Source organism: Galeopterus variegatus, unplaced genomic scaffold (genome assembly GCF_000696425.1).
Source record: "Galeopterus variegatus unplaced genomic scaffold, G_variegatus-3.0.2 Scaffold743, whole genome shotgun sequence".
Taxonomy (NCBI): Eukaryota; Metazoa; Chordata; class Mammalia; order Dermoptera; family Cynocephalidae; genus Galeopterus; species Galeopterus variegatus.
Window position 1 is genome coordinate 71,833 of NW_007726854.1, and position 22,904 is coordinate 94,736.

At 41.2% G+C, this 22,904-nt stretch overlaps 1 protein-coding gene across 2 annotated transcripts in view; it reads right to left on the minus strand.

The window, feature by feature from the left end:
- Positions 1-278: 278 nt before the first annotated feature.
- Positions 279-22,904, minus strand: part of PIK3R4 (phosphoinositide-3-kinase, regulatory subunit 4) — an 83,274-nt gene continuing 60,648 nt past the window's right edge. For both annotated transcript variants that reach the window (XM_008571994.1, XM_008571995.1), the window contains exons 14-20: positions 20,109-20,273; positions 9,786-9,997; positions 6,387-6,518; positions 3,019-3,119; positions 2,263-2,351; positions 1,688-1,796; positions 279-842 (exon numbers count right to left, since the gene is read on the minus strand). In XM_008571994.1, the coding sequence (XP_008570216.1) occupies positions 672-842; positions 1,688-1,796; positions 2,263-2,351; positions 3,019-3,119; positions 6,387-6,518; positions 9,786-9,997; positions 20,109-20,273 (979 nt within the window). In that variant the 3' untranslated portion in view covers positions 279-671. The remainder of the gene's footprint in view (positions 843-1,687; positions 1,797-2,262; positions 2,352-3,018; positions 3,120-6,386; positions 6,519-9,785; positions 9,998-20,108; positions 20,274-22,904) is intronic.

Sequence of the window (22,904 nt, forward strand, 5' to 3'; positions counted from 1 at the left end):
GGCCAAGAAGAGACACATTTCTCTAGAGCTGATACACAGGAAATCAATTCTACAGTGTTAAGTAACCAATAAGGCAGACTATAAAACACAGAGGAAGAAAGGTAAGATAGCAGAGCAGGAGTACAATACTGAGAGTCTAGCCTAAGGCCTAGTTCTGTCGTTGATTCCGGTGATACCAAGACCATTTCTTCACCTCAGAACAGTTTCAGCTCCTGAAAAGTTTATGCCTCTGCTAAAGTTTACTGTTAAAAACACCACCTAGAACAAACAAAAAACTCTTAGGATAGCTGAATATAGTTTATTGACAGGTTTGAATAGTACTTTTAATAGCAAAAATGTGTTATAATAGCTTACAACCATCTTTTCCAATACAAAATAAACCGAGGTCATATTCGTCTTTACATTTCTCACCTCTATAACATATACAAAAGTCCCAGATATTATTTTCTGGCTGATTCTTCCAGAGATAAATGCATGAGTAAACGAGCCCAATACAACCTCCTTAAACACTTGGAGTAGGATTTATTTACTCACGAAAGAGTAACAGAGACATGATTTTGAAAAGTAAACAAATGATCTGCTCTCACTTCTGTTCTCTAGAAATACCTTTCCTCTACAGTTATAACATATTATTTATAACTTTATTACAAATAATACAAAACAGCAAGTTTTTACTTCCACACCTTCACAATCCCGTCTCGAGAAGCAGTTACAATGAAGCCCTGTGTTGTCTGGAATGTGGCAACATCCGTGATGATGTCATGATGTCCCACAGGCAGAGACTCTGGGCCCCTTCGAGGGGTGTCATCACTTGGGCCTACCTTCTGCTTATTCTGAATTTCCTGTTTTATGGTTAAAAGTCAAAGAGAATACCTCTTGTCAGTATTCTTGCTTCTGGGATATGGTGTTTTTAAGTTAATACCTTTAGTAAAGTAGTGCTTTCACAAATTCATTGAGAGTATTAAGGAGTAAAAAGAGCCAGCCCAAAAGGCCATTCTAGGCTTCCAGTCTCTGGATTCCATGAATAGTCACTTACAAATACAGAAAACTTATAAACAGGCTAATATTCTGTGCATATAAACTTCTGTCAACATCAAAAGAAAAGAGGGAAAAAATATAATTGGGAAAGGAATAATTGACCAAAATATAGAAGTAAATACATATCAGATGTTCTTGCATTTTTAAAGTTCTTTAGTATTTGTCATGAAGGTTGCACACTTTCATTTATGGAGCACCTACTGTGGCCTAGGCACTTTCAGGTATATTATTTCATTTGAAATTTTTGCCTAAGTTAAGAATACAAGCTTTAGAGTCTCAGTAGCCAGGTTTGATTGAATCCCAGCTTTCTGTTGACTAAGCTGCATGATCTTCATCAGGTTACTGAACTTTATTGTGTCTTTCTCATCTCTAAAAAAAATTATTTCCTTACAAAGTTATTTTAAGGACTGAGAAATGTATCAAGTGCCTACTATTCATTTTGACTTATACACTTGACTTTTATTAAGGTATAACAACCATAAAGAAAGTGTAATTTTAAAAAATACAGAAAAACCAAGAGAAAATAAACATTTCTTAAATTCAAAGCAATGCTGCCACCCTTGGCCAAAACCATTTATTGTAATCAACTCAGTGTTTATGAAAGCCATTTTTGTGCTAACGAAAGTTGAAAGAAACAAAGACTACATACCTGGACGACTTCAGTGCCTTCAATTATTTTCCTGTAGTAAGACACAGATGGGGAACTAGTACTTCCTGCTACAATATAGGACCTTTCCGGGTAAGCTAAGTCCCAAAACCTAGGGAAGAAGAAATGAATGGTGACAATCTCTACAGGATAATGGAAGGAACTGACTTTTTTTTTTTTTTTTTTCCTTTTTGAGACCGGCCGCACCGCACTCAGTCAGTGAACGCTGTGAGCGCACTGGTCATCCCTATATAGGATCCAAACCCACGGCGGGAGCGCTGCTGCGCTCCCAGCACCGCACTCTCCCGAGTGCGCCACGGGCTCAGCCCTGAACTAATAATTATTGACTTAAGATTCTTCAGTGCACTGTTTATTTTCTTTTGCATTAGGAAAAGAGTTTTCTAGAACTAACAGCAAAACATTAGTTACAAATAAAGTATTAACAGCTATCTTTGCAAGATATTGATGATTTTAAACATTACAGTGCCAACAATATAACACCTTCCATAAACTAAAGTATCCATCCATGTTTTATTATCAAGTATTACATATTAAATATTCTTTATGAGATACTGTACCTTATTTTCATGTCTGAGCCAGCTGTCAGTAGGATAGGATTTCCATCTGCAGGACTACAGTAGATACCATGGACACTGTGGGAAGATGGCTTAAAAGAAATAAATATACAGTCACAAGAAAGACATCAGTGTATTCCATAAATGACGGTACCATTTCTACAGGCAAGTTATTTATCAGTAGCTTTACAGACACCTGGTTACCTGAAGAAATGAGACCAGTATGTGTCATATCTACTACTTTCTTTGGGACTTTAAAAATACATTTTCTTTGTATTATTATGAACAAAGAGGAATAGCCTATTTAGTCTCCTTAAATTTTCTATTCAGGGTCACCTTGAGGAAGACCCCAACTAAAAGAGAAATTCTTTCCTACCTTTCGCCCCAATGAAGCACCCTTGGCAACATGACTATTAAAAACAAAAGTATACGTAAGAGGGTCATATTCTATTTTTAGTGATCTAAACTTCAATCTGGCTTTCCCTAATTAACCCAGATCTAAAACTTATTGGAGTTCCAAAGAGACATCACAAGCTTTATATGGTCAGCAACCAGAACATCCAATGAAGCAGACACTAGCAAGCTTAAGGAATTGAAAAACACCCATGCAGCAATGGCTAACTGATACTTCATGTTATTAAAAATCCAAATTTAAACATAACCCAAAAGCCCAACAGACACCCTATTTGATAAAATGCCTGAAAGTGCTTAGGATGTGGGAAATAATGTCGTCCTTTACAGTAAAAACTAGAGTCAAACCTGTAACTCAGAAAGCGGTGGTGCACTGCTGGCCCAGAGAGTAAATCTTCTGTCGCCGGTCTCCATGTCCCACATGGACACTTCGTTGTTGCCCTGCACAGCTAAGGAAGACAAAGGCCAGAACCATTACTCAGACAAGGAGGAATTGGCTCTCAAAGCTTTTAAACCTTGGTAGATAATGCAAGTCAACCGCATTCATTTCCATTTTGTTCCCGTCCCACAAGAACTGCTGACTAGTATTTTAAACATTGTGACCCTGTCACCAGACTGGATGAGTACAAAAACATATGTATATATTTTTAATGGCCTAACTGAATATCATCTTCAACAAAGTGGAGAGAATAGTGGGGTGGAAAGACAAATCATATACAGACCCTGCCCTCAAGAAGCCTATAGTCTAGAAGTAGAGGGAAAAAAGAATTATATAAAGTATAACACAATGAGAGCAAAACGAGAGAAATACAAAGTACCACCTGGACTCAAGGAAGGAAAAGATCACATCCAGTGGATGAGAAATCAAGGTCACTTAATGGAAAAGATGTTTTAGCTGGGACTGAAAAAGCAGGTAAAGCTGGAAAGATACAGGAGGCAGGTAGACCATTTCAGGCAGAGAGACTGAAATAAGCAAAAAATATAAAAGCAAAAGCCTTTGGGTCTTTTGGGGAAATATGAGTAGCTGTTCCGGCTGACGCTGTTCCGACTGAGAGGGAGGAAAGTAAGACGAGGGCAAAGAGGAAAGAAGGGTGGAGGGAGATTACAAAAAATGGAAACCACAGGCCTGAAAGAGAGACATTATCCCTTAGGTATTTTTGAGCAGGGGAGTGACAATATACAGGCTTCATTCACTTATGAATATTTACTGAGCCAGTAACATTTACTAAGGGCTAGTCATTGTCCAAGGCACTGAGGAAAAGATGGCAAACAAAGCAGAAAAATTCCTTTCATGGAACTTCCATGTTAGTGGGGACAACAAACAAGAAAATGCAAAGGCCCTGAAGCAGAAGTGAATTTGAATCAAGGAACCAAGTCAGTGTGGCTGGAGCAGACAAAGGATGGGAAATTAGCAGGAAAAAGGACAATAGTGCTGGTTACTTTCCATTTGCTGCTCTAAGGCTGACCTGTATGAACCATATCAACAGGCTCCCGTACCCTCTCGTTTCTAGATGGGTTTGGTCTACTGTAGTCTAACCAATGGTCCCGAAGTTACCCAGGTCCTATTACCCTATATGGTAAAGTGACTTTGAAGATGTGATTAAGTTGAGGACCTTGAGATGGGGGATTATTCTGGATAATCTAGGCAAGCCCTAAAAAGCAATGACAAGTATCCTTACAAGAAGAGGAAGGCAGATTTGACAGCAACAGCAGAAGGCAATATAATGAAACAAGATGCTACGCTGCTGGCTCTGGAAATGGAAGAAGGGACCATGAGACAAGGAGTGCAGATCTAGAACCAGAAAGGGGCAAGGAAACAGACTCATCCCTAGAGCCTCCAAAGGAAGTGCAGTCCTCCTGCCACCTTGAGTTTGGCCCACGAAACCCTGTCAGACTTCTGATCTCCAGAATTGTTAAAGAATAAATTTGTGGTGTTTAAAGCCAACAAGCTTGTGGTAATTTGTTATTGTCATAGGACACTGATACATGCCTATGGGGAGCCCCAGCAGATCAAAGGGAGAGAAAAAAGTCAAGTCAGTCACCTCAGGCTGGTTTATCCCTCACCTCAAAATCACTGCTCCTCTCAAACCAGCCTTCTCTATTCAACTTCTTTCCAAATTCCAGTAACCACACCCTCCCCTCAGGCCTTCTACTTCTACTCTGCTGTTACTACCCCTGTATTACTGCACTACCTTTTGTGAAACCCCTACATCTCACACCTTTGTAATTAGCTCCTTTGAAAATAAATGCTCCTTAAGTTATCTTACCTTGGGTATGCCACCTGTTTCCTGTTGGAACTCTAACTGGTAAAGGTCAGAGAGGGCAGATCCCATTGAGCTTTTTGGACACAGTAAGGAGTTTGGCTGTTACTTGGAATGAGAAGCCACTGGAAGGTACTGTGCAGGAGAAAAAAGACTTAAGAGGTACAGACAGAAGCAGGGAGTTAAGAGGACATTGCATTAATAGGGGCAAGAGATTATGGTGGTTTGGGAGACAGAGAAGGTAGTAAAAAGTGGTCAAATTCTGGATATATTCTTAGATAGAATTTAGAGGATTGCAGATAGAATGGAAATGGAATGACGAAAAGAAGAGTCAAGGACAATACCAGGCTTCTGCCTGAGCACCTAGCAGGAAAGAGCTGCCATTTACTTAGAGAATACCACAAGAAGAGCAGGTTTGTCTCAGTGTTGAAAGTAGTGGTGGGCACACGCAGCAGAGAGGAAAGCAAGTGTTCAGTTTGGATATGTCAACTTTACCATGGCTATTAGACTTTTAAGGGAGATTTTAAGTAGACGGATATTAAAAGTATGAATAAACTTGGTAGTTAAAGCATGGGAGTGGAAGAGGGAGCCAGTGTAGAAAAGGTTAAGACCTGAGGCAGGCCAATTTAAAAGCTGAGAAGAGGAATGAACAGATCAAGAAGTAGGAGAACCAAGAGAAATGTCCTTAAAACTAGGTAAGGAAAGTATTTCAAAAAGATGGAAATGATCAACTGACCAAATGGTAAGTCAAATAAGACAGGGCTCAGAAATGGCCATCGAACTTGGCAACACAGTATGAGATGGACCATGTGTATGTATAAGGAGGGACCACAAAGAGCCTGGAGGCAAGAGAACCAATGAGGAAGCATAAGAATAACAAGAGCTATTATTTATCAAGCAGTAATTGTGTGCGTGACTATGTGCTTTACGTGCTTTATCTCAGATTCTTACAACTCTACAAAGCAAGTATTTTTAACCACATTTTACAGATGAGGAAAATCAGTGTCAAAGACTTACCCAAGTGTCTTGGCCAAGAATGCACACAAGAGAATCTGCCCAATGAGGGAAGGGAAGGAAAGCTTGCAAGAAACAACAGAAACAGTCCAACAAGAAATGGCAACTGAGAAGGATGAGTCAAGGTTTCTAATTTAGATTCCTAGGAAGATGGTACCTGCTTTAATGAAAACAGGGGACCCAGGAGAAAAACAGAATAAGAGACAGTGCAGATAGTTAGGAATGGAGGGAGGTGGTGGTGACTGATGACTCCACTTTTGAACATAATAAATATGAGATGACAATGAGATATCAGTGGTAAGAACTTCCACAATCAGAGTAGAATCAAGCATTCAGTTCATATGTAAAATACAAACTCTAAAAGCATGAGTTTTGGCAGCAGGGTATAATGCACTTTCTAAGAAAATATCCCAACACATGAAAGCCAGCCCTCCATTTTACCTGCAATCACCCAGGACTGATACAGAGGGTGCATAGAGAGGCGCCTGATTCGAGCCCTGGAAGGATGACAGTGACTGGAAATTGGCAACTGGAACCTCATGTCCCAACAAGCCATGGTACCACTGCTTGTACCTTGAAGAAAAAAATCACGAAAAGATTACCATCTAATGACCAAAGCACATCAGTCTGCATTTACACAAATGGTAAATAACATTAGCTTTGTCTGAATGCACTTTAAAATTGCAAAAAGGCTTTGTTTTCATGAAGCTTTCTCCCCAGTTTTAAACAGCACCTTTTAAAGCCCTCAGAACCACGCCCCTGGCCACCATTTTTAATCCATCCCCTAAGGCATGCGCCTACAATCTAATCACCTTGTCAAGACTCCACCTTTCAATTACCATAATAGGATTTCCTACCCTCAGTCACAGTGGGGGCTGAGTTTCTTATACATAAAACTTGGAGGACACAATTCAAGCTTCAGTGAGTTTCAGGGGAACATAATTCAATCCACTACAGCACCTCTAGTTGTTACATAACAGAGGTATAGAATGCTTATTATAATGCTGTTACAGTACTAACAAATGTAAATTGAAAATGAATAGTTCATTAATTACTGACACTGTTATTAATTGCCAAAGGCAATCACAAAAACAGAAGCTCTACAGATGATATAAACTGAATTTAGTAAGTAAAAATCTTCAGACTCCCTAAATAACCAGAGATGTTTAACTGGCATCAGTGATCACTTTACCAATCCCAAAGTGGCAGCAGCTTTGTAGCTATCATTAGATTTCAGTCATTTCCATGTGACCTTTTCTCCAAAACACTCCGGAGAAAGGTATGGGTGTCCAATCACAGCAGGAACTGGGATGAGCGTCTGTGCATCTGGCCCATGACAACTTAAACTCTACAGAGAGAGATAGAAAGACCTTCCTCATCCCAAAAGAATAATGCTTGTTCTAACACTAAGCAGCTGGTCTTTGACAGAGGCAGAGAGCACATTCTTGGACTGGTTTCCAATGCCAATAGAGAGATGGTGGGGGTTGGAGGAGGGACCAAAAAAAGCAGCTGGGTCTCTGCTTGTCACTCTGCCCCACTCCAGGACAATGACTCAAACAGCAACTGGTAGCATCAGCAGCCCTCCTCAAAGCTGATTAGGTGACTGAGAGGCATCACTGCCACTTGCTAATTTGCTTGGTGTGTAATATCTACTCTTCTAGGCCTGCTGTTATATCTTCCTATACAGTTTATTCACACAAAAGGCAAAAAATAATGCATTCCATATAAAGTGTATAAAAAGGAAAGGACAGATATTTAAAAATATCACAAATGTAAGTTAGGGAATCTAGAAACCTAAATTTAAGCAAAGATGATTATGATTCCTTGAATTACAATGTCAAGTAAAAAAGAATAGGATGTAGTAGGTTCTCAAGGGGCAGGTTTAAAGCACTAATGGGGGAGAAAAGGTGAAACTTGAAACAGAGGAAAGCGGGAGGAGGGTGGATGGGAAAGGGGGAGATGTTGATTAAACGGTACAAAGTTTCAGTAAGGAGGAATAAGCTTTAGTGATCTATTACATGGAATAGTGACTATAATAAATAATAATGCACTGTATATTTCAAAATTGCTAAGAGGGTAGATTTTAAATGTTTTCACCACAAAAAAACTAGGTATGTGAAGTAATAGATTTGTTAATGTGACTTAATCATTCTATAATGTAAACATATATCAAAACATCACATTGTACCCCATAAACATATATGATTATTTGTCAATTAAAAATAAAATTTTTTAAAAAAATCAGCAATCCCATTCTTGGGTATATACCTAAAATAAATGGAAATATGAGAGCACTTCAAAAAGTTCATGAAAAGATTTATATTATCTTTCTATTCTATTTTTCCACAAACTTTTTGAAGTACCCTCATATATGTCCTTACAAAGACCTATTTGCAAATGTTTATAGCAGGTTTATTCAGAAAAGCTAAAAACTAGAAACAATACAACTATCCATCAACTGGAAAATGAAGAGATATACAAATTATCTATCCATAAAATGGAATTACTTGATAATAAATAAAACAAACTCCTCATACATAAAACCACATGGAAGAGTCTAAAAAGCCTTATGCTTAGTGAAAAGCTACATACTATGTGATTCCATTTACATGACATTCTGGAAAAGGCAAAACTATGGGAACAGAAAGCAGAAGAGTGGTTTGCTAGGAGCTGGGAGGAGGGCACTGAATGCAAAGGGGCATGAGGAAATTTTTTAAGGTGATAGACATGTTCTTATTCTGATTGGAGTGCGGGGTCACAGTATTATATATTTTTCAGAACTCCTCAAATTAAATATATTAAAAAATCAGTGACAAAAAGAAAACAGAAGAAGGAAGATCACGTGGCACATCTTCAGCCTTTGGGGAAATGAAGGGGGAGATGATAAAGTAGGGAACCACTGTTAGCTCTTCTCCCACACCAGGCACTGTGATAGATGCTTTTACCTCATTAAATCCTCAAAGCAGCCCTTGAAAGGATGAGCCCCACTTAAAGATGAGGATACTGAAACTAAGAGGAGTTAAGCAGCTTGCATGAGGTTTCTGAAATTAAAACGGTGCCCAAATTCAAGTGCTATTTTCCTTAAACCAAGCCTGCTGCTTCCCTGGCAGAATAAAAGAATGCCTGTAAATCTGATCACTATAATGATTGCTGTGGTTTGGATGTGGTTTGTCCCCACCAAAACTCATGTTGAACTTTATTTGCCAATGTAATGGTGTTAAGAGGTGATGGAACCTTTAAGAGGCCTTTGAGTCATGAGAGATCTGTCTTCATGAAGGGACTAATGCAGTCTCCCAGGAGTTCTCATTCTAGCAGGACTGGACTAGTTACTGCGAAAGTGGGTTATTTAAAGTGGGTCAGCCTCCTTGGTCCCCACTCTCCTTCTGCACATGCCCACTCACCTTTCTGCTTCTCTACCATGTTGTGACATAACATGTGGCCTTCACCAGAAACCCAGGAGGTGCCAGAACCATGCTCTTGGACTTTCCAGCCACCAGAATTGTGAGCCAAATAAACCTCTTTTCTTTATAAATTACCTAGTCTCATGTATTCTGTTATAGCAACACAAAATGGACTAAGACAATGATTACAAAGTAAAGAGGCTTATTTAAGAATAAGGAGAAAGAGAAAATTGTGTTATGCCTTGGGATATTAATTTCACTGTTTCAAATCTGTTTTTTAATTAAAAAAATTAAATTCATGTGATTATAACATAATAATAACAGAAAAAAAAAGAGAGAGAAAATCACCAGTGAAGAAAGGAAAAAAGCTTTCACAAGATGGCAATTGCAGGCATTAGAGGCATTCAAAACCTAGTCAATGATTTTAAAGCAAGCTTACCAATGCAGAGCCAGCACTGGTGGATGTCCACAGCAAAGGAAGTGATGAGGCCCGACTTTAAATCATGCTTTAATGTCCATGCATTGCTTGAAGACCTGAGATCCCAGCCGACCAGAGAGCCATTCACAGTGGCATAGGCAAGAACAGACTGTGCCCCCGAGTTGAAGTGATGCATATCCACGACACAGCCATCCTCCTTCTGATCTAGAATTCTAGAGAAATACACAAAGCAAAAGGCAATGACTTTTCCAGTCACTGAAAATATAGCATTAGTCTCTATCTAAGATGAATTTATATCCTATCAATGGTTAAGAAATAAAAACCATGTAACCCCATCAAGACAATGATAGCTGAGGCATTTTTTAAAGAATTTTAGACTTACAGAAGAACTGCAAAAATAGTAGAGTTCCAGTGTACCCTTCAATTAGCTTCCCCTCTCGTTAACATCTTGTATGACCATAGAACGTTTATCAAAACTAAGAAATTAACCTCGTTATAATATTAGCAATTACAGTATAGAACGTATTCTGATTTTCTGCTAGTTTTTCCACTTTTGTCCTTTCACTGTTCTAGGACCCAATCTAGGATACCTCATGGCATTAAGTTGTCATGTCTCCTTAGTGTCCTCCAATCTGTGACAGTTCCTCCCTCAGTCTTTTATTGTCTTTCACGACCTTGATATTTAAGACTACTGGTTAGTTATTTTAAAGAATGTCCCTCACCTTGGGTTTGTCTGATGTTTTCTCATTATACTGAGGTTAAGCCTTACTGGGAAAGACACCACAGAAGTGACATGCCCTTCTCAGTGTACCTGTTAGTATGCATTACTGCTGATGTTAACCTCAATCATTTGGTTAAGGTGGTGTTTGCTAGGATTCTCCACTGTAACATTTTTTTTGCTTTATACTTACTCAATATTTGGTGGAAATACTTTGAGACAATGCAAAAATCCTGTTTCTGCTTTAACTTTTACCCACTAATTTTAGCATTCATTTGATGGATCATACCTGTGGTGATCCAGTGGTGACTTTCTGCTTCCTCATCCCTTCTACACTTATTGATTGGAATTCTTCTGTAAGTTGTCACTTCTTCCCCATTAATTTATCTATTCACTTATTTATATCAGTATGGACTCATGAATATAATATTTATTTTATTCTTTGAGATATAATCCAATACTATTATTTATTTTGTTGCTCAAGTTGTTCCAACTTTGACCACTGGAAGCTCTTTCAAGTTGGTCCCTGAGCCCTTCCAATGTACTTTTTTTGAACACTTCTAACTTTCTGGCACCACAAGATGCACTAAGCTCATGTTTTATTTTCCCTGCTCCACCTCTAGAATCAACCAGTTCTCCAAAGAGCCCCAAAGAGTCCCCATTCCTTTTACTGAAGAATGGTATTTAGGAAACCAAGATCTAGGCATTAAGTGTCTCTGGTAGTGTCCCTGAAATATCTAATTCCCCTCAATAACCAGAGCTAAGAAATGTGTCATGTACTACTTCATGCATGCAGACACGTCTATATTTATGTACCTATTTAATTAAGTGTATATGTGTGTACATATGTGTGTATATATATTTGCATACACACATACATATATCATGAGTCCATACTGAGATCTCCAACTTCTCTCCAGCACCAGGGTTCAGTCTAGCCTTTGACCCTCTTCTTATTTGTAACTTCTTTCTACAACAGTGAGAAACCTGGCTCTCATTACCTAGTTTTGGAACTGTCAAACCACACCCCTGTGAAAAACAACCAACTAAAACACAATGTTTGAGTTCAGTTCTTTTTGTCATTAGCCTTGCAGTATCCAATTAAAACATTGTTTCTCAAAGGTACTTAGGTTGGCTCCTTTATACTCCATTCCCTACGATGTGATTATGTGATTCATTTGTAAAGTGCTCATTTGTCACAGACTACATTCCATCTTTCCCTCTACATGCTGGTGGATTTTTTTAAAAACTTACACACAGTAAAATTCACTTTTTGTGGTATACAGTTAAATGGGTTATGACAAATTTTTGCCATGTTTTGCCACAGAACCACAAAAAAACATTCCATACTCCAAAAATTTTCTTGGGCAACCCATTTGTAGTCAAGCTTTACCCATATCCCCAACCTGTGGCAATCACTGATATGGTTCCCTCCCTACTTTTGTTTTCCTGAATGGCATAAAAGTGGAAACATATGCGCATATAGCGTTTTGATTCTAACTTCTTTCAATAGCAAAATGCACTTAAGATTCATCAATGTTGCTGCATGAGTCAATAATTCATTCCTTTATATTGCAAAGTACTTTTCTACCATATGGGTGTACCAGTTTTTTTCAAGCTGAGACATTTTTAAAACTAAAAAGAACATTATAAAACATACTGGCCAGCCTACTTGATTAGCACATATCATATTTTTGAACAGACTGTTTTAGTTTTATCTCTTAGATCAGACATCAGCAAACAAAAGAGCAAGGTTTCCCTGGAGCACATTACTGTCAGACAGAGTGAAATCTAAACATCCTGGCATGGTCTCCCAATCTAGATACTTAATGTTTGCTTAGGGTAAAGACAATAATAACATAGTGAAAAGTGCTGTCTGTGTGTGTGGGACCTGCGGGCACAGTCATCACACAGCACCCTTTGTCAATAATTTACATGAAACTCATTAAGTATATTACTATACAGTCATCCTCTGCTGAAACAGATTTTAAGTAAAATTGGCAGGTATTTGTTGTTAGTTAAAGGCCATATATAATATGTCCTGGACAAAAGCTGCTCAAATCTGTTTAGTTAATGTGTTGAAAATAACATGTTTTTAAATGTAAAAGCTAAACAAAACAACCAAAACAAAAAAATCCTAGGGGAGGCTGGCCAGTTAGCACAGTTGGTTAGAGTGTAGCCTTATAACACCAAGGTCAAGGGTTCACTTCTCCATGCCAGGCAGCTACAAAAACAAAAACATCCTAGGTAACCCAACAAACATCCCCTTCTGCTTTAAGCTACCCAAAGGCCATGACTAAGTAACTAAAATTCTCTTCATTCTGCTTTCTTCCTGTGGGGTCCAACACCTCTGCCTGGCATGCCTTTCTCAACCACTCTGCTTCAGCTGATTAACTCACATCTGGTCTCACCTGTTGGGAAAATATAACAAAATGGTCAGGGCACCTCAGATGTTGCTGAGCATCTGATGTAAATATGCACGTGTGCCCAGGTGTTCCTTGTTATTGTCTAATGTGATTGCATGTGTGCACCCAGGTGTGGGGAAAATAGGATAATTTAGTCAGGCTCCCTGGCTCAGGTCTGGTTGGGGGTTGAGCAACACATTTCTTGTGAACAAGTTGTGTGTGGGTGGAGTTAGTGTGCATGTGCACCAATGTATCTTTTTAGTTTTGTTGCTATTGTGTGTTCCTGAGTTTGTGAAGCAGAAGCTGGCCAGCAGAGCTCACCTCTAAAAAGAGAGCATGTTTACTCTGCTGGCAGCTGTTCAGTTTCTCTTTGGACTGCTTAGGTATTAGGTGTGTGTGTGCCAAATAAAAACTGTTCCTACTTCAACCAAGACTCCAAGGACCTTTTTGCCAGTTACTAGCTCATAGACCTGTGTGTGAAGGGTTTGTGAATGGGCTCGAGGGGTCTGTGAGCTCCAGACCCAGCCCTAGCTCTACAATTGGCATAGTCAGAGCAGGATTCTGAGCAGGTACAGGAGCCAAAAAGCTGTTGGAGAAGGAGGGAATGTGGCTACTTTTGAAAACGTTGTGCCCCGTAGCAACTTTCCTGCTGACTGGGATCTGGTTGCTGCTCACTGTACTGCAAGTCAGCACAGACCAGGCACTACAGTGGAAAACCCCTTAGGAGGGAGAAGAAATGTGGCTGTCCTTGAGTGTGTGGTGCCCAGTGGCCACTTTTCTGCTGACCAAAGCCAGGATGCTGCTCACTCTGCAGCAAACCGATTGAGATCTGAAGGGAAAAGCAGAGTTGTTAGAAGCACAGATAAATGTCATGGGTGATGACATGCAGCAACTGGCCACTCCTGCTTCTCACACCAGGGAGGATGATGAACCCAGTGGTGAGTTGGGGGAGACCATGCATCCCCAGCACTACCTGTTGTGCACCAGAAACTGAAACGTGAGCAGCCTATGGGTGTAGGCAGGCAACCAGTGGGCAATCCACAGGTGACCCAATTTACCAATTTACCACCTATGTCCCATATACCCAGGTTGAGTTAGTTGACCTGGGGAGACAGTTTAGGCAGAAACAGGGGGAGCCTGGCTGTTTGGCTGTTGCAGTTATAAGACCTAGGGGTGGATAGTGTGGTATGCTCTGGTGAGGAGATAGAAAAATTAGCCTCCATCACCATGCACCCATCCCTGAGGCAGCAGCTGCAAAATAGCCATAGATATGCACAAGGGCCAGGTAATCGCTCCTTAATGGAATGGGTGAATGCAGCTGCCCAAACCATATGGGCAAATGCTGGAGAACTGCCCAAGATTGTCAGTAAATGGCAAACGTATGCTGAGCTAGTCCAAATCATTCAAGAGCTGGGGATGCAGCAGTCCATGTTTAATGTGAACACTCTTGACCCGGATGATGAGAACTTTACCAGCAGCATGAGAGACATAGTGCTGTAGAATGCCCTGTCAATGTCTTTTGGGTCACTGATGCCCATACTGGCCCCATACATTGGTCACCCCATACATGAGGTAACGACCATGATAGCCCACTTGGGTGAAGTAGAGGATAGGAGACAAGCAAAAGGGGTCCGAAAGGTGGCTAAGACCAAACCGCCAAGAAATACTCAGGATTTTATCCCAAAGAGACCAAGCAAGACTAGCCGTAAGCAGGTGTGGCTTGACTTGCTTGCAGCAGGGGTTGATAAAAAGAAAATTGACCAGCAGCCAAATGCAGTTCTGTTTGCCTTGTGGTAGCAATTGCACCCTGAACAGCATTTCACCAAACGTCCAGAAACAGGTAGCAAGGTACACTCAGTGGATTTAAAGGATTTTTTTGGTTGCTCCCAAAAAGGCAGATGAAATGTTCAATTTCAAATAAGGAGCAGGCCAAGGTACTCGTCTTTTGGGGGCAGGCAAGGACCACAGGCCTCACGTGGTCGAGGACAAATGTGCAGCGTGTTTTGGCATTGGTGGATACAGGTGCAGAATGTAGCCTGATATATGGCAATGCAGATAAGTTTCCAGGGGCCACAGTTTGTACAGACGGCTATGGAGGACATAATGTTGAGGTCAAAGCTGTGTCATTGCCATTGGGCACAGGACAATTACCCCCTCATGTATATACTGTATATATATCCCCTGTAGCTGAATACATCTTGGGTATGGATGTACTTTAACGTTTGCACCTGCAAACAACAGTTGAAGAGTTTCAGCTGTGGATACGGACAGTAAAGCCTGTGTTACGAGGATACGCTAAACATGACCCACAGGTATTACCCAAGCCAAGATGTATACTTGATATAAAACAGGAGGACATGCAGAGATAAATGCCACTATATTGGAATTAGAAAAAGTTGGCATTTTTCGTCCAGCTCATAGCCCATTTAATGCTCTGGTATGGCCAGTAAAAAAGCCTGATGGTACCTGGAGAATGACTGTAGACTATCAAGAACTAAACAAAGGACTGCCTCCTTTGCATGCAGCTGTGCCTTCAGTTCATGACTTGATGGATCTGCTGACAACTCAACTGGGGACTTATCATTATGTATTGGACCTTGCAAATGCTTTTTTCTCCATCCCAATCTCAGCTGATAGCCAAGATCAGTTTGCCTTCACCTGGAAAGGGAGACAGTAGACCTTTCAAGTATTGCCCTAAGGTTATCTGCATAGCCCAACTATCTGTCATGGTTTGGTGGCTGGGGACCTAGCCAAGTGGACTAGGCCCAGCATGGTTACAGTGTTTCACTACACTGATGACATGTTACTAATCTCTGATTCTCTTTCAGATTTAACTCAGGCAGCTCCAATGCTTCTAAGTCATTTGGAACAATGTGGGTGGGCTGTGAACACAGCCAAAGTGCAAGGACCTTGGCTATCAGTCGAATTCTTAGGAATGGTCTGGCCGGGTAAGACAAGAGTCATCCCAGAAGCTTGTATAGGCAAGATACAGGCATATCCTCAACCCACAACTGTAGCTCAGCTACAGACATATTTGGGACTTCTGGGGTATTAGAGAGCTTTTGTACCCCATACGGCCCAAATGGCATGCTCACTGTATGCATTAACGAAGAAAGGAGCCCCCAGTATTGGACTGAGGAAGAAGAACAGGCTTATGAGCTACAAAAAGGGCAATACAGTAAGTACAGGCTTTTAAAGTGGCTGATCCCACTAAGCCTTCTGAATTAGATGTACATATAACCCAAGAAGGGTTAGGATGGGGTTTGTGGCAGAGACAAGACCAATTCCAAACACCTGTAGGATTCTGATTTCAGCTCTGGAAGGGAGCTGAAGTTCATTATTCTCTAACAGAAAAACAGTTAGCAGCTGTGTATTCTGCCTTGATTGCCACTGAAGCTATCACAGGAACTGCCAAAGTCCTAGTAAGGACAACCTACCCCATACTAGTTTGGCTGTGCACGTGGGCAAACAACCCTAAAACGGCCGTAGCTCAGACTCCCACTCTTTCTAAATGGGAGCATATATAGAACAAAGAAGTACTGTGTTGAGTCCTCTGTCCAAAGAGGTTGCCAACTGTGCTAGGACCAGTAGAGGTTTTAGAGGAAACTTTGACACAACTGTTACCCCTGGAGGTGGAGGCTACACCTTTCCATGAGGGACAGAGACCTATCACAGAGCAAGCCTGGTATACAGATCACTGTAGCATGGGACCTTCAGCATCGTGGACAGCTGTTGCTATCCAGCCCTCAATAGATACCATGCGGTATGAAAATGGCACAGGGCAAATCAGTCAATGGGATGAACTGAGAGCAGTATGGATGGTGATAAAAAATAAGCCTGGGCCATTAAATATTTCTACTGACAGCTGGGCTGTGTTCAAAGATTTAACCCTTTGGATCTCTACTTGGAAATATCAACAATGGATGGTAGGCCACTGACGCCTGTGGGGACAAGCCATGTGGCAAGAGTTATGGGAACTGGGAAATGAGAAAGAAGTAACTCTTTCCATGTCACAGGACACTTCCCCTTAGCCAGTCCAGAAAATGATGAAGCCAATGCCTTGGCTAAGGTAACATGGCTGGAGAGAGCCCCAGCTACTGATGTAGTCTGGTGGTTACATCAACGAATGCAGCATGCTGGCAGCAAAACCATGTGGATGGTGGCTCAAAGATGGGCCTTGCCTATAAAATGGGAAGATGTAGTGAATGCCTGTCATGCTTGTCCAGTATGTGCTCAAGAGAGACCACACTCCTGGCGGATGCCCCATATTTGCCCAAATGGGCAAATAACTTGAGGAAGGGTATCCTTGACTCGATGGCAAGTGGACTTTGTCCGACCACTGCCAAGGTCAGAGAATTTCAGATAATCTTCACAGCTGTTGATACAGCTACTGGTCTTCTGTTTGTGTGGCCTTGTAAGGCCCCACACCAGGTAAACACTGTGAAGGCAATGAATAGACTTACAGCCATGTATGGCCAGCTTGTAGTCATAGAGAGTGATAAGGGAACTCACTTTACTGGACGTGAGGTTCAGAAGTGGGCTTCCTAGTTGTCTCTTCAATGGAGGTTACATATGCCATATCATCCCCAGGCAGCAGGAATGATTGAACAGTATAATAGTCTTTTAAAAAAGGGGCTAAGGCTATCTACCCAACCCCCATGCCTGAAGGGGTGGACATGGCAGTTATGGCCAAGAGTCAGGATTCTAAATCAGAGACCCCACAAGGGTGGGCCCTCTCCAGTGGGGTCTGTGTTGCATAGGGCTGCCACACCTATGAAACTGCAACTCACTACTAAAGATAAGGTTTTGAAGCTGGGATATGGCAAGAATGGAAATATTCTCTTACCAGCCCCAACCTGTTTACAACAGGGACAGAAAGTACAATGGGAATGGCCTTGGAGAACAGAAACCCCCCCATATACGCTGGGTAGGTCTAATAGGGCCTTGGGGGAAAGGATTAAAAGAGAACTTGCAAGTTTCGCCTTGGGTGACAAGTACTTGGCCTCCTCGAGTAAAGGTAACATGGCCTGGAACAGATAAGCGCTCTATTCCAACGGGCACATTTGTATTATCATTATGGCCAATTATGAGTTCCCCTACACTGTTACATGTAGAAACAGTGTTAGTAGATAAAGTATGGTATCATAAACCAGGTAAGATACCTATTCCTGCAACCATCCTTCCTCAGGATGGCAAACTGGCATTTATCTTACCAGAGGGGTGAGAACTCCCCCTGCTGGTGCCAATAACCCTTCGGTCTTTACGCCCATAGTGTTCCGGCTGCAGGCACCAGAGTCAACTGGGCACATACACACGTTCATGTAATCAATGTGTTGGCTTACTGAATATGCAGTGAACTTCCCATCAGTATGCTACAGGATTCCCACGGAAAATTACACCAATGATGACTACTAACCAGACATGTGCAGCTAATAGTTGAAAGAACAGAACTACAAGCCTTAAGGACAAGCCTTAAGACATATTGAACAGAAAATAGGCTATATAAATGTAAGGGTCATTTATCCTCGCTAAGAGAACATCGCAGAAGATTCTGAATACGTAGGTTGTACGGCAAGGGACCCTGAAGGGGTGGATTGTTGGAAAAATATAAGAAAATGGTCAGGGCCCCTTAGATGTTCAGAATCTTGCCGAGCATCTGATGTAAATATGCACATGTGCCCAGGCGTTCCTTGTTATTGTCTAATGATGTGCTTGCACATGTGCACCCCGGTGTTTTGGATTATGGACTTGAGTATAAAGGACTAACGGCTCTGATATGCGGAGCTTCTTGAGACGCTCCCGGAAGCCACTAGGGCAGCTGCTCCTAGCTCTGAATAAAGCCTATTATTTCTTCACCCATGGCTCCCAGGACCTTTTCCTATTACCTAGCTCACAGACCTGCATGTGCAGGGTTTGTGACCCAGTCTGGACAACAGGATCGAGGGGTTTGTGAGCCGTAGCCCTAGCTTTACATCACCTATCCCTTTCAAACTGACTCCTGGTATCCCTGTAATGTGGCACATTACCACACTACATTAAAATTGTCTGTTCGCTTGTCTATTCTCCCAGTAGACTATAGATTCTTAGAAAACACAATATCTTAGTTTTCTTTAGAATCCTCACTGTGTTAACACATACTGATCAGTCAAAAAATTGTTCTTTATCTTGGGCCGGCCCAGTGGCGCACTGGATAGTGCGCCGCTTGGGAAGCGCGGCGGCGCTCCCGCCCGAGGGTTCAGATCCCACATACAGACCGGTTCCCGCTCACTGGCTGAGCGAGGCGCGGGCGCAACGCCGAGGGTTGCGATCCCGTTGCCGGTCCTGGTCCGGTACAGGGGCGACACTGAGGGTTGCGATCCGTTGCCGGACACGGAAAAAGACAAAAATAAAAAAAATTGTTCTTTATCTTTAAATATCTTACCTTGCATATGTTTAATCTGTAAGCAACCAGAATTTATTAGTAGTGAAGGAAATACTTAAATAAAACCAGTCAGTATTTTGTTTTATGATAAGCAAATCGTCTGTCCAAAAGCTCTACTCTAAGTTCCTATTAACTTCAGAGATGTTAATTCCAAGCAACAGAATGCCGACATTTCAGTTTTCCTTAATGAAGAACACTCACATTCTCAAAATCAGCCAGATAGAAGTAGTTGAGACAGAAGACATAACTGATAGATTCTAGACAGATTCTAGACTGGGATGAGCTGCAAGTTCAAAGCTATCCTTCTGACCTTTTTTTTTTTTTTTTTGTCTTTTTTCGTGTCTGGTAACGGATCGCAACCCTCAGTGTCGTGCCCGTACCGGACCAGGACCGACAACGGGATCGCAACCCTCGGTGTTGCGCCCATACCTCGCTCAGCCAGTGAGCGGGAACCGGTCTGTATGTGGGATCCAAACCCTCGGCGGGAGCGCCTCTGCACTCCCAAGCGGCACACTGAAGCAGTGCGCCACCGGGCCGGCCCAATCCTTCTGACCTTTTGATAAACTGGCAGAAAATAAGATACATAGATATGGTCTTCTAAAACTAATTGCATGTGATAATTTACTTACTTACAGTCTTATTTACTTCACGGGCTTAAAAAAAGAAGTACAATGTAAGAGGCCCTCAGTTGATCCAAACTACACTGCAGGGTGTGGAAGAAAGAGTGAAGTTACCGTAGTGCACTAACTGCAAAGTTTAAAAAGACAAAAGATAGATACCTGCTTTGTAGAGGGTGTATTTTAGGAGACTTGGGCAGCTTAGAAGCCTCAATTCCAAGAAGCTGGACAGCACCATTATCAGACGCTATAGCTAAGTAATGGGAGCCCTGGCAGAAGGTGAGCGTCTTGACTCGTCCTCCAATTCGGCTATATGTAAGAATAGATCTGAACAAAAGAAAAATAAGATTTCATTTCGGAAACAATCAAAAGCACATTATTATTGCTAATATTAAATATCCACATGACTACTAGAGCAAACAAAAACTACTATTTGAGGTCCGTTTTATCTTCCTGTTCTCATTTTTAAAAAATCACCTTTTCTTCTAATATTTTCAAATGACCATCTTCACATACTTCTATCATAGAAAGACTGTTCTCCTCTTTTCTAATCAGAACTCCTGTACTCATGGTCCTGATCCAATTCTCCTTCAACTCATGTAATACCTTACAAGAGGGCGGATCCCTCATGAATGGATTAATGCTCTCTCCGAGGGAGGGTGGCCTGAGTGAGATCTCTATTAGTTCCCTTGAGAGCCAGTTGTTTAAAACACCCTGGCACCTCCTCTTTCTCCCTCTCTCTTGCTTCCTCTCACCATGTGATCTGCGTGTATGCGCAGGCTGCCTGCCACTTTCTGCCATTATTAGAAGCAGCCTGAGGCCCACACCAGATGCAGCTGTCCCAGAATCATACGCCAAATTAACCTCTGTTCTTTATAAATTACCCAGACTCAGGTATTCTGTTGTAGCAACACAAAACAGACTAGTACAGGTATGTAGATTAATGCTTTCCATCAAATTTGGAAACTGTTTGGTCATTATTTCTTCAGATATTCTTTCTGCCCCCTTTTCTCTCTCCTCTCCTTCTGGAACTTTTATCACACATACATTGGAAGGCATGATGGTGCTCTACAGGTCTCTGAAGTTCTGTTCATCTTGATTCTTTTCTTTTTGTACCTCTGACTGAACAATGTCACTTGTCTGTCTTTAAATTCTGATTGTTTTCTCTTGCCAGTTGAAATCCACTGTTGAGATTCTCTGGTAAATTTATTTAAGTCATTATACTTTTCAACTCCAGAATTTTGATTTTGTTATTTATTATTTCTATTTTGATACTGTCTATTTGATGAGACATTATTCTCATACTTTCTTTCTTTAGACATGGTTCCTTTTAGTTCTTTCAACATATTTTTAATAGCTGATTTAAAGTCTATGTCTAGTAAGGCTAATGCCTGGGATTACTGAGATACAGTTTCTACTGACCGCCTTATTTCTTGTGTATAAGCCATCCTTTCCCGTTTCTTTGCCTGATTTGTAATTTTTTGTCCAAAACTGGACATTTGAAATTAATGTTTCAGTTTTGGAAGTAAGATACCAAAGCTGTTGCTATTTGTTTGTTTAATGACTTTCCTGGACTAATTCTATTAAGTCTGTATTCTTTACCATGTGTGGTCACTGAAGTCTCTGTTCAGTTGCTTAGTGGTCATCTAGTAACTGGACACACCATTCCCTAAATGCCTTGAACCATTAAGTATTCCAGCCTTTTATTGAGAATTTTGTTTGTGTTGTGGCACACTTTCAATGTTCCATCACGTATTTTACAACTCTGCCTTAGCCTTCATTTCCTGCTTGCCCAGTCCCTCAAAGTCAACTGGAGGTGAAAATTTGGCCTTTCTTCAGTTCTTTCCTGGGCATGTGCACAACCCTGCACATACGTGTGGCCTTATAGATACCTATGATTACATCAAAATGTGTCAAAGGCCTTACAGACATCTCATCACCCAGTTCTTCCTTTTAAGCTTTTTGTCAACCTGTTGTTAGCCCCAAGTGGTAATACCAACTCAAGCAGCTGCAATGTTAAACAAATGGTGATAATTATTTTCAATAAATGTCCTGTGGGTAGGGTTTTGTTAAAAGAACAAGGTATGAGCCAAGTCAAATAAAGATAGGCCCTGAAAATAAAGCTTTTCAGCCAACTGGAAGGGAGAACAAATAGTGACAATTCTCTTGGGATGGGGCTTTTGGGGAGTTCCAAAGCCATTACAACCTCTCCAGTAGTTACTAAGAGGCTAGTTTGCATAGCTAACATAGTTGTGGAATGGTTTGTTTTCAAGGCTACTTCAGAGCTGGGTAAAAGGGAAATGAGATTAAGGCAAGACAAATACTACATGGCTCACTCTTCTCACTGCGAGTAATAAATTTTTCTTCAGTATACACTCTTCTGATTGTTGCAAGACTTCATTTAATTTCCAGAGTTCTAAGAAAATTGACTTTGTTTTTGCAAGTGTTCTCATTGCTTTTATGAAGGAGCAGACTTTGGGGGGGTCTTTACTCTGCCACTGCAAAAGAAAAAACCCTATATGCTCTTCTTAACCATACTTTTTCTTACACAATTTATCAATACCTTTCATATTAAAAATTCCTATTTCTATAAATCAGTTTTATAGTTGCACTATCATGTATTTATCCAATTTGAGCCCTACTGCTAAACCTTTAGATTGCTTCTAGTTTTCTTATTACAGGCATACCTCAAAGATATCGGGCCGGCCCGGTGGCGCACTGGATAGTGCGCCGCTTGGGAAGCGTGGCGGCGCTCCCGCCCGAGGGTTCGGATCCCACATACAGACCGGTTCCCGCTCACTGGCTGAGCGAGGCGCGGGAGCAACGCCCAGGGTTGCAATCCCGTTGCCGGTCCCTGGTCCGGTACGGGGGCAACACTGAGGGTTGCGATCCGTTGCCGGACACGGAAAAAGACAAAAGACAAAAAAAAAAAAAAAAAAAAAAAAAAAAAAAAAATTT